Genomic DNA, 11,467 nt, shown 5'->3' with positions numbered 1-11,467 from the left:
TCATAATTTACATCTTTATTTGCCACACCAAACAAAAACTAATCTGTAACAGTTGAAGTCAAACAAGAAAGAAAAACAGCATATATATATATATATGATACAGCCTTGAAAGATTCTGTGCGGCAACGTTACTTTACAAAAGCTCTGATGAAGAAATTTACAAAACCTAGCTTCTGCATCTACATACCTATAAAGAAATATAAAAATCTTCAACTAAACACCTTTATTGGTCTAAAATCTTCCAGCAGTCTGGCAACGTGTGTGAAACATTTGTTTTAAAGCTGTTTGAGAAGATCAGGACATCACATATACATATAGAAGTGAATTTTAGGCACAATGGGATGTTATGTAACGTTGGCATCATCTCTCCCAGCCAACAGGAGCATGTATGAAATCACCACCATACCAGTGATGGCACACTTACATGTTTCATTACAGCTTGGCAAAAAAATCCCTCATCATAGGAAACTAGAAAACATAGAAAACATTTTTATAGTGCCTGAATTGTGTGCGTCTATATTACGGTGACCTTGAAATCATTTTGGGCTGCTCAATTGCTTTTGTGTGTAGATATTTTGCCCCCGGGGTACCTTGAGCTCCCTTGAGATCTACTCAAAGGAAATGGAATGTCTGTAAAGAAAAACAGCTCTGGATTTAAAAAAAAAAAAAAAAACATTTACTAAGTGTGTGCAAGTGCATATTTCCTTCAAAAGTACAGTAACTCTATTCATGTATGTATATAAAACTGTAAAAGTGGGCATGACTGAGAAATGAAGGGCAAAATATTTAGCGACAAAGGCTGATAATTTTATCCTAACAGCAATGTATCATTTATGTATATTTATTTATATATAAAAGATCTAGAAATAACCAAACAAATGACCTTGCCAATTAAAAATAATTCCCATTGTTACGAATCAGATGCGGAGGCAGCTTTTGCACAGCAAAACTCCTCTTATTTCCCAGCAGTTTAAAATAAAACTTAACTTGATCTAAACTAAGCACAAGCTGTGTTTTCTTGTAAATGATTGCTTCATCTAAACTGAGGTATTTCTATTTGGTTTTTGACCGATATGATATGCTTGTCACTCCAATACAGCAGTTATGTGATGCTACAGGTAACAGTGTGTAGAGCATAATAAAGAAATCCCAAACCAAGACAAACAAAACAACTTTACTAAATCTCCCACACATAAATATTACTGATTGAAGTTTAAATGGTAAAATAAAAGTGATGGATTGAGATATATATACGTGTGTGTGTGTGTGTGTGTGTGTGTGTGTGTGTGTGTGTGTGTGTGTGTGTGTGTGAATAGCCAATAGATTTGCCTAATGCTGTGCGCAGATCTACATATTCAGTAACAACATTGTGTCTTTCAAAATAAAATATGAAGTAAAATAACAGTAACACAACACACACACACACATCCTTGGGCACCAGCTGAAGAAATTTAAAAGCACATGGCAAAATTATATAAATACATTTAAGCACACTATGCATAGTCATTCTTTGGGAGACATAAACCTTTTGGTTTTAAGATAGTGTGCAACTCCAAGGCCCTCCTTCCTCTGTACATGTGTTTGAGTGTGTTTAAGTGTGATAAGGTGCAGTGATGAGGAGGGCCTGACATTAGGAAACCTGATGCCCTGTAATGTCCTTCCTCCTGGGTGTCTTCTTATGAGTGACCCCATGCGGCACTGCACTAACTCACAGAGAACCTATGGAGAGAGATACAGAAGATCAGAGGAACCGGTAAAAACATCTGTACAAGTTGACACATCTGACATTAAGCCATTTAAAATGACTCCCAACAGGAAAAATGACATCTCATTTGTGGTTATGTTGTGTGTATATCAGCATTTCATTGCCTGTTTAACTCAAAACAAAAAAAGTATGCTTTCAGATGGAGCGGCATTTACTTCACAAAGCCGTAGCTCACTGACAATTGGGGCAATTTCGCATTCGTTATCGTAGACGTATCACCTACAATAATAAATGGGTATAGAAGGGATAGTTCGGACAAAAATTATATTAAACTCATGATTTACTGAGCCACAAAGCTGTCTGAGATGCATATGTCCATCAGACAAACACATTTTCAGATATTTTAGAAAATGTTTTAGATGTTTCAGTTAATCAAATGTAAAGTTACGGGGTCCATGTCCTCCAACAAATGTTCATTCATCCTTCACAAAATAAATCCAAACAGCTTCACAATGATAAACAAAGGTCTTCTGAGGGTAATCCAAATGGTTTTGTTGTAGAAATATCCAAATTTAAAACTTTATAAATGAAAATAACTAGCTTCTGGTAGCGCCGCCATCTTAGACTCCTCTGTATTCAGGAGAGAGTATTAGCGTAGTGTACGCACTTTTCTTAGTGACGTATGACAAATTTGGAGGGCGGGGGCACAGAGCAGCGGCAAAGTAGCCTCCATAAACTGCGTACGCTCTCATCTTGAATGCAGACGCGACTTATGCAGAGTTCAGACTGCACAATTTTAGCCCTGATTTTAGACAAATGCCCCAAATCACAGGCAAATCGATGCTCGTGCACGCAAGTGACTATCACACAGTGTGAATAATCAAAGACGTGATCTGAGAGAATCGCCACCAGTGAGATATTTGGCATGCTAAATATCTGAACCGGTTGGCGATTCAAAATCATGGCGTGTGAAATGTGTTTTGACTGACAATAACCTACAGCCAATGAGAGAGCGACATACAGGGCAGCTGGAAGTTCGGGGAGGAGTCTCTTAAAACATTTCCTCCTTCATAATCTTTATTTCTTCTTCTTTCTGCTGCAAGTGAGCGAACATGCAATTTGTATGGTAAGCTTCTTGCGAGCTACCATTTTAATAATAATCCCAGTCTCACGTGAGAACTCCGGTCTTGCACGTGTGACCTTGCATTGTTTCCTTTGTGTCACTTCTCGCGTGTGTTTGGTTGTGAGACGTAGTTTGCAGACCGGGACAAAGTTATCGGCGATTCCGTAAAGTCATGCGGTATGGAAACCCCTGTCGCCAATCCATCATGCAGTCTGAAACAGCAGCGACTGAACGCTACCCCAGATAATCACGCAGTGTGAAACCACAGGTGACCCGACTAGATCATGCAGTCTGAACTCGGCATAAGATGGCAGCGTTACCCTGGAGCCATTTGGATTTACGAAAACGAAAAGATTTGGTAAACGAAAGATACACATTTTTTTAACTTGGAAGACGTGGACCCTGTAACTTTACATTTGATTAACCGAAAGGTCTAAAACATTTTCTAAGATAAAAGAAAATGTGTTCATCTGAAATAAGAGGAACTTATGCATCTCTGACTGCTTGGGGGTGAGTTAATCAAGCCGAACTATCCCTTTAATGATGAGATGCGCATGAAAATCACATGCAATTTATCTTGCAGCCCCACCAAAAAGATCTCAGTCCACATTGTACACAACCAAAAATGCATGTCAAATGACCATTCATGCATACCGGGCATGAGCATAGAAGTGATAAAAAAAAGTCGACTGCTAACCTCTTGCACATGTAGGGAGCTGCAGTTTTATAAAACAATATATATAGGACAATAACATCTGCAAAGCCAATTTCGCAATTCTGTCTTTATACTACTATTTACGTCATCGCAGCTGGCCATTGTCATTTATAGAGCAAGTGTCTTATGATAGGGGCTTAATGAATCAGGGAAAAATACACAATGATTCAGAAGACCCAATGTGGGCGGCCACACCTGTGTGACATTAAAGATGGTGCCCTGCTTTCAGACGCCGTTCTGGTCACTCCATCTGTGCATTTATTTAGTTTTTTCTTAGTAATACACACTCTGTCTTTGCCCACAAGACATTTGCACCAACACATAGACAGCAGAACACTTCTAAACATGGGAAATTTACATTTCACAACAGGTTGTATATGCATATAATAAAATCAATCATGTCCATTTAGGGCTGTCTACACTGCAGCTCAAACCCCAGGGTTTTAAAACTAAAACAGGAGCATTGACAAACGTCTCCATTTTCAAGGATCGAAAACTCTCAAGTAGTGTGGATGCCACGTGTAACAGCAAAGTTTGTGTTTAAATGTATGTTCTATGTAAACATAGCCTAAAGCCCAGAATACATGGCATGATTTTTGCACTCCTATAAGCACCTTATCACACTGTGCGACATAGACTGTACTATGATGAGACGGAGGTTTCGACGGCTGCGTCACACGTTAGCGCAACGTCAACACCTTGCACTAGTGGTAAACAAGGTATACAGGTCTTATTATGCTGAATTTCTGACATTGTCAGAAAACTATCATAGGATAGCTTTGGATGTAACACCGGGAAAATGTGCGTCTTTAAACCTCTCTCATTTTACGACATAGGACCACCGTTGAAGAGCCACGATCACAGAAATCTCGACGATTGTTTCTTTCGTCTGGGCAAGCCAAAAATCGTGCAGTGTATCCTGGGGCTTAAAGGATTAGTCACTTTTCTTAAAAAAATCCAGATAATTTACTCACCACCATGTCATCCAAAATGTTGATGTCCTTCTTTGTTCAGTCGAGAAGAAATTATGTTTTTTGAGGAAAACATTCCAGGATTTTTTTCTCATTTTAATGGACTTTAATGGACCCCAACACTTAACAGTTTTAATGCAGTTTCAAATTGCAGTTTCAAAGCACTGTAAACAATCTCAAACAAGGCATAAGGGTCTTATCTAGCGAAACAATTAAAAATATGCACTTTTAAACCACAACTTCTCGTCTTCCTCCGGTCCTGTGATGTGCCAGCGTGACCTCACGCAATACATCATCACGTCAAGAAATCAAGGATAATGAAGGCGAAACTACGCCCCAGTGTTTACAAGTGTGGAAAAAGAGGACCGTTTCGACGTTGTTGTATGTGGAATGAGACTAATAAATGTCTTTGTGTCAGTTTATTGTTTAAAACAAGCGTGCCGCACAAGCCCTGAAAAGTGAAGCCAAAACGTCTCGATCGCCCCCCAGTGACTGGTCCCAGTATAGGTCATAAACCCCGCCTCCCCATGTTATTCAATGGGACTTGAGACCAACTAAAAAATTTAATTACACTTCAATTATCTTTTTTCCGAAGCAGGTTTCTGTCATTTATTGTAGTTTTTATCACGCTGATGTACATTCAAATGTTTGTATTTAAAATAGGTTTGTGTGTAGTTAGTTATTTAATGATACAAAAACGGTGGTGTCACGTCATGATTGACAGCTGTGATATCGTGTGATATGCGCATTCTGCGAGAGCGAGGGCAGGGTCTTGAATTCGCGGCTTTACTTCCTGCTCACTACTGCGCATGACTGGTCCCGAAATCGCTACTGCGCAGACTCAGGACCCAAGATGTCAGCGCCATATCGGGACACTGGCGGCTTCACTTTTCACTAATGGAAGAGAGCGAACAGGCGTCGTCCATCTTTTTTACAGTCTATGGTTTAAAATGGGCAGAAAATGTGCGTTTCATATATGTAACACGTGACCTTTCTACGTCACTACGTAATTACGTGGGGTCGCGCTGGCTCGTCACATAGCCAGAGGAAGAAGACAAGTTCTGGATTAAAAGTGCATTTTTTTTCTTGCCAAAAATTAAAATCGTTTCGCTAGATAAGACCCTTATGCCTCGTTTGGGATCCTTTAGAGTCCTTTTAAACTGTTTAAGTGTTGGGGTCCATTAAAATGAGAAAAACCTGGAATGTTTTCCTCAAAAACATAATTTATTTTTGACGGAACAAAGAAAGACATCAACATTTTGGATGACATGGTGGTGAGTAAATTATTTGGATTTTTTAAAGAAAATTGACTAATCCTTTAAGGCAGTGCTTCCCAATCCTGGTCCCCAAGTACCTCAATGGTTATCATGTCTCACTAACAAGCTCATGAGTTAAATCAGGTGTTTTAAATAAGGAGACATCTAAAACTTTCTGGTAAGGGGTACTCGAGGACAAGGATTGGGAAAAACTTGTGCAAGGTGTTTAATCTGATTAAGCACATTTAAAATATTTATATCATATATACATATTTTAAATATTTATGTCAATATGATAGTTTATACAACTAATAGTTCTCATAACAACACTTATGGTTTAAAAAAGGTATGGGACACTGAAGTCTAGCTTTTATGTGTAAAGTGTCCTATGTGTCTGACCTCTGCACTCTCTCCAGGATGTGTCCGATCATTTTGTCAGTGACTCCCGGGCAGAGGTCTTCAGCCATATGCAGGCTCTTCTCCAGCTCCTCGATGACTCCTTTTATCAGGCGGTCTGCATCCCTGTGTTCTGCTTTCAGCTTTAATAAATCAATACATAAACATGAAATATTGATATTGATAGACCACTTAATATAAAATTAACACATATATAAGGCCCCGAAACACTAGATAAATATTACATTAACATTTCTATTTAGCACAAAGCTAATATAAGTGTAATATCTTTTCCACAGGATTGATTTAAAATATCATTTTTTTTGTGTGCCATAATCATAACTGTGCAAAGATTCAACAAAATCATAACTTTGTTTTATCCCAAAGTAATAATCTACTGTGCCTTTAACAAATGCCAACAGTGCATACCGAAAGGACAAAGTTTTTTAAAATGACACATCCTTAAATTAAACGACATTTTACCACCCTATACATTTTAACAGTACAGTAGCATCAATCACTTTATCTCAAAAGATCAAGGAAAATCAATGTATCATTTAAACCCTTTGAAAAGATGTTGTAATATTTGTAATATTGTATCTGGACATTAAAAAAAACAAGCTCTACCTCAGAAAACACAGGAGCCATCACTGTGGTTAAACTGGCTGATTTCTTCGTAACATCTTGATCCTGAAGGAAGATGAGTGAGATACACAGGAACCGATTAGGGCTTACACAGTGCCAATAAATCTCTGTTTGTACAAACAATGTCAAACAAAACTCACAATTCCATTGGACTGCCCTTTGTTTGGCTTCTTACGAACAGTGGTAAATGACCATGGAGGAGATGAGTCACTGTCCTTACTGCTGGACTCCCTATGATACATAAAACCATAAACATGTCATTTATTAGACCCTGGATAGAAACACAAGTCTTTATTGTTGACAATTACTTGATCAAACAGCAGACAGACACACCAATTCACGCTGATCCAACAACAACCAACTCCAACATTCTCATTTACAGCGTTTTTTTATACTGACCCAACAAACTTTTTTTATTTTCGTTTGGATCAGTGTGAATTGGCCTTTAAGTGTGAGAGAGAAACTTCCATAGAAAAAGTCCACTTAAAAACATACTGTCTCTTTGGTAGAAGATTACTCTACTGGTAAAGATTACTATTTGCCGATTTGCCCAACTCTCTGTGAAGGCTATGTGTAAACTTTATGGCTGTTCAAGACGCAGGTTGCGACTCTTCCCCAGTTCAGTTCCATTTGAAGTCACCCCCAATGCAATGTTTGGTCACAAGCAACTGCACGTCTGTCAGCGTTTGCAACAGAAGTGAAAATAACCAAATACGGGCCGTGGATATAAAGTCATTACCCGCCATTGTTTAAAAATACAACACTGGGCTCGCTGCGTGGCAGTTTAGAGGTAACTTCCGTATTCACAACGAGTTTACCTGTATTTTGGTACTGATGTGTGAATGATATCATATCTTACTGGTACTGTAAAAAGACAGAATGTCATTGCGGGACCGATGTGTTTGTAAGGCAATACTGCTTTGACACATGAAGCCTATTGTAACACTTACTTAACCTCTCAATGCGCACTAGCTCGGGGGCGGAAAGACGTCAGTTTTTTTTTTACGCTACTAACAATATCTATAAAGCTTACTATCTACCAACATGAATAATGTTAACATTATTATGCATCGTTTAAAAAGTCTACGGGTTTAGCATCAGTGTATGGTCTCAGTTTTGAGATACACATGCTCTAGCATCATAAATATAGTATTATGTTACAGAAGTCTAGATGACAACATGCAAAAACGTCTCGTAATAAAATATAATATACAATCTGAGGACTATTTACGTCCTAACACTTGTATATGAGATTACACTCGCGTTCAAACCCGCGGTCAAACATTGTTTCTAAAAGTAGGCGGGAGTATAATACATAATATCCAAACAGCGCTGTCAAATACTCGCTCGTTCCGCCAATGACTTCATGGAAAATATTGATAGCCAATTAGATAACGAATCCAACGATCTTTGTGTGACGTTTTATTTCCTGGTGTGGAACGGCATTTTATACGCTTATATAAGGATAAACAATAATAAGAATGAACGTGTATGCATGTAAACAAAAGACTTTTATTTTGGAGCTGACCGGCACTTAGAAAAGGCACTAGTCTTACAAAATCTCTTGCAAGAACCTCATTTTTGGGCCTATTGATTTTAAACGTGAAATACAACTTCTTTGGACTTGTGGCTTTGGTATCATTGCATTTCTAGGTTTCACACACATATTTATCATTAAGATTTTTAGTGTTAAAAAAGATGTTATGCAAAAAAGTATTACAATGTACTTCAGCCTCTCTAACTTTTTAAATTTTTAGCTTAAAATTTTGAAACCTGGAAAATGAAGCTCAAAGTGTCTTTTATCTAATGATACCACAGTTATGCTTATACTCTAAATGGTTTAGTAAAAACAGCCCTTTTAGTGAAAGTAGGTATTTTCATGGTTTGGGCCAAGAGGTTAATACAAAGGTTAAATAAATGCATGTTTTTTCCCCAGTCAGTAATTGTGATAATTAATTTTGTTTTGGCCGTAATCAAGCAGGCCTAGTATCTACTGGTCATGTAATTCTGGTAAATTTATGATAATTTACCAAAATTACTGTGTGAAAGAGGCCAATGACAAATGCTGAACATTTTTGGTTGAACAACACTTTTAGCTACACAATTAAGACTTCCCATCGCAACATATTCTTTGACCTAAGACCATACTCTGTAAAGAGATATTGCCTATTGTTAGGACTTTTTTACAAATTTACAACAGGCAATAAAAACAATTCAAATGACTTCTCAGAAAGATTCAACATTTCAGTTATGAGAATCAGGGTGTGAAAAGAGGGTGATTAAAGTAACTGTATCATTAAATATTGACAGCCATTTGCCAAACATGAAGCTTTTGATGTTTAGATGTCTCAGAGCTCAAAACTGATAACTAAATAATGAAGTCCTAGACTGTGAAGTGATATTATGTGTTGTAAACGATTCTAAGTATTTTTATAGAACATAGGGCTGAACAACAAATCAAGTTAAAGCATAGAGTTCAACCAAATATGACAATATGTGAGATATATGACTTTCCACCTCAAACAGAAAGAAACATTTTATATTAAAATGCCAACCATTAAATGGCTGTTGTTATTTTCTTATATAGACAAGAAATTGTGGTTTAAAAGTGCATTTTTTTTTATTTTTCTTGTCAAAACTTACAATCGTTTCACTAGATAAGACCCTTTTGCCTCGTTTGGGATCATTTAGAGTCCTATGAAACTCAGTCGAAACTGCATTAAAACTGTTACGTGTTGGGGTCCATTAAAGTCCATTAAAATGAAAATGTTGAAAATTATGTTTTCCTCAGAAAACATTATTTCTTCTCGACTGAACAAAGAAAGACATAAATATTTTGGATGACATGGTGGTGAGTAAATTATCTGGATTTTTTTAAGAAAATGGACTAATGCTTTAACCCACAAGAGTCATTTGTTAGTGCATTTTGGAGCTTCGCTATAAGATGACAGCTTTTTAATAAAATTTTTTGTTTGTGTTCAACTTTAAAGGAGTAGTCCACTTTATAGATGGGGCCCAGTATTTTTTTCCTACTATAAAAAGTCAATGGACCCCATCTTTAAAGTGGACTACTCCTTTAAATTATGTGAGAATTTTCATATTTTGGTGAATTATTCCTTGATTTCAAAATCTGTTGTTTTATCTGCTGTTTCAATGATTGAACGCCTTTATTTTTGACCAAATCATGTATGCATTTTATTATTTTTTCTTTTTTGTAAACAGTGCTGCATTGGACAGATTTTTCCTTAAAAGTATACCACCTGGTCATTTAAGATTGCTTACTCCTCAGAACCCAAATAATTTTTTTAGGAATATGTTCTTGTTTTTACAACTCTCCATCAAGGTCTGGATTTTTATTAAATAATGGATTCTATTTTATTAAGCGTCTACGTCTTACTGAAGCTTGATAATAAAGGCAAAGTAAGTTGGCAAATTAAGGACAAGAACTAGCAGGATATTTTTCAAAACTTCTCCATTCTGGTTCTGAAGAACATAGAAAGGCATAGAAAGGGGTAAATGATAATAAAATCTCACGAGTCAGAGTCAGAGTCGGACTCTTCATCACTGTGGCCTTCAGCTTTCCAGCGCTTTAACCTGTCAATCAGCTCGGTGAGGTAGGATGTCTTCTTGGCATGTTTACCGATGAACTTGTGCTTCAAGAGTTCTTTTGCCGTTGGCCTCTAAGAAATGTAGATGATATAACATTTTAATAAGTTTATCGCTTTACAATCACATTCAATTATGTTTTTTGCCATTTCTCTGCTACAGAAAGAGGAAAAAATGTTTATTTGTGCTTACAAACGTAGGGTCCTTGTTAAGACAGGAGTCCACAAACTCTTTAAAGATCTTGGAGAAGTCTCCGTTGAGGGTGGGTGGTGTGTTCTTTGGGATATGGAAGAGAACTTTCATGGGGTGCATGTCGGAGTTGGGGGGTTCACCCTTGGCCAGCTCAATCGCAGTAATCCCAAGAGACCAAATATCAGCCTAGAACCAAAATAAACATGTTCATAAGACCAAACCCGTGCTGAGCTCAGCATGATCAGTATGTGAATACAGCAAAAAAAAGTAAGGAATAGTTAAGCCAAAATTTTATTATTTTACTATTCTTCTACATTATTTACTCGCCTTCATGCCTTCCCAGCGGTGTGTGACTTTCTATCAGCTGATCACATTTATTTTAAATATCATACCAAGTCTCTCCTTGCCTTTGTAATGCCATACAATTTTTTAATTTTCAAAAAGCACATACATCTCTACTGGTACTTTGGTACAAAGTCAGAACTAAAAAAGAAGTCAATAAGGAACTTTCATAGAGACAACAATATGCAGCGAGTAGAAATGGTGTGGCTCTGAATCCACAAATTCATGTGAACGAGAAATAAATACTTTACAGAAATACCTTAGACTTAAGGGAATAACAAAGACAACAAACACTGTTCAGGTGGGTTCAAGCAGGTGAGTTTTAATTTTATGTTGCATTATATTTTTATTTTAAAAAACTTCCCTGTTGAATGTACTAAATGGTTGGCATTATCATGATTAATGCTAACCCAGTAAAGTGTTTTTCACCCATGTAACCTTTATAAATAACTACCAGCCTATCTCGTATAAATGTCAAATATTGTTTAAGACCAAGTAAATGGTCAAAAAATAAAA

General features: G+C 37.0%; 1 protein-coding gene across 1 annotated transcript in view; it reads right to left on the bottom strand.

Annotated features, from left to right (window-relative positions):
- The window catches only part of stk26 (serine/threonine protein kinase 26), a 28,745-nt gene continuing 17,278 nt past the window's right edge, over positions 1–11,467 (bottom strand). The window contains exons 6-11 of the mRNA XM_065287550.1: positions 10,610–10,795; positions 10,346–10,491; positions 6,952–7,042; positions 6,794–6,856; positions 6,170–6,309; positions 1–1,719 (exon numbers count right to left, since the gene is read on the bottom strand). Coding sequence (XP_065143622.1) covers positions 1,704–1,719; positions 6,170–6,309; positions 6,794–6,856; positions 6,952–7,042; positions 10,346–10,491; positions 10,610–10,795 — 642 coding nt within the window. The 3' untranslated portion in view covers positions 1–1,703. The remainder of the gene's footprint in view (positions 1,720–6,169; positions 6,310–6,793; positions 6,857–6,951; positions 7,043–10,345; positions 10,492–10,609; positions 10,796–11,467) is intronic.

Source organism: Paramisgurnus dabryanus, chromosome 18 (assembly GCF_030506205.2).
Source record: "Paramisgurnus dabryanus chromosome 18, PD_genome_1.1, whole genome shotgun sequence".
NCBI classification, from domain to species: domain Eukaryota; kingdom Metazoa; phylum Chordata; class Actinopteri; order Cypriniformes; family Cobitidae; genus Paramisgurnus; species Paramisgurnus dabryanus.
The sequence above is the reverse complement of the archived record's forward strand: the minus strand, read 5'-3'. Positions and strand labels throughout refer to the sequence as shown.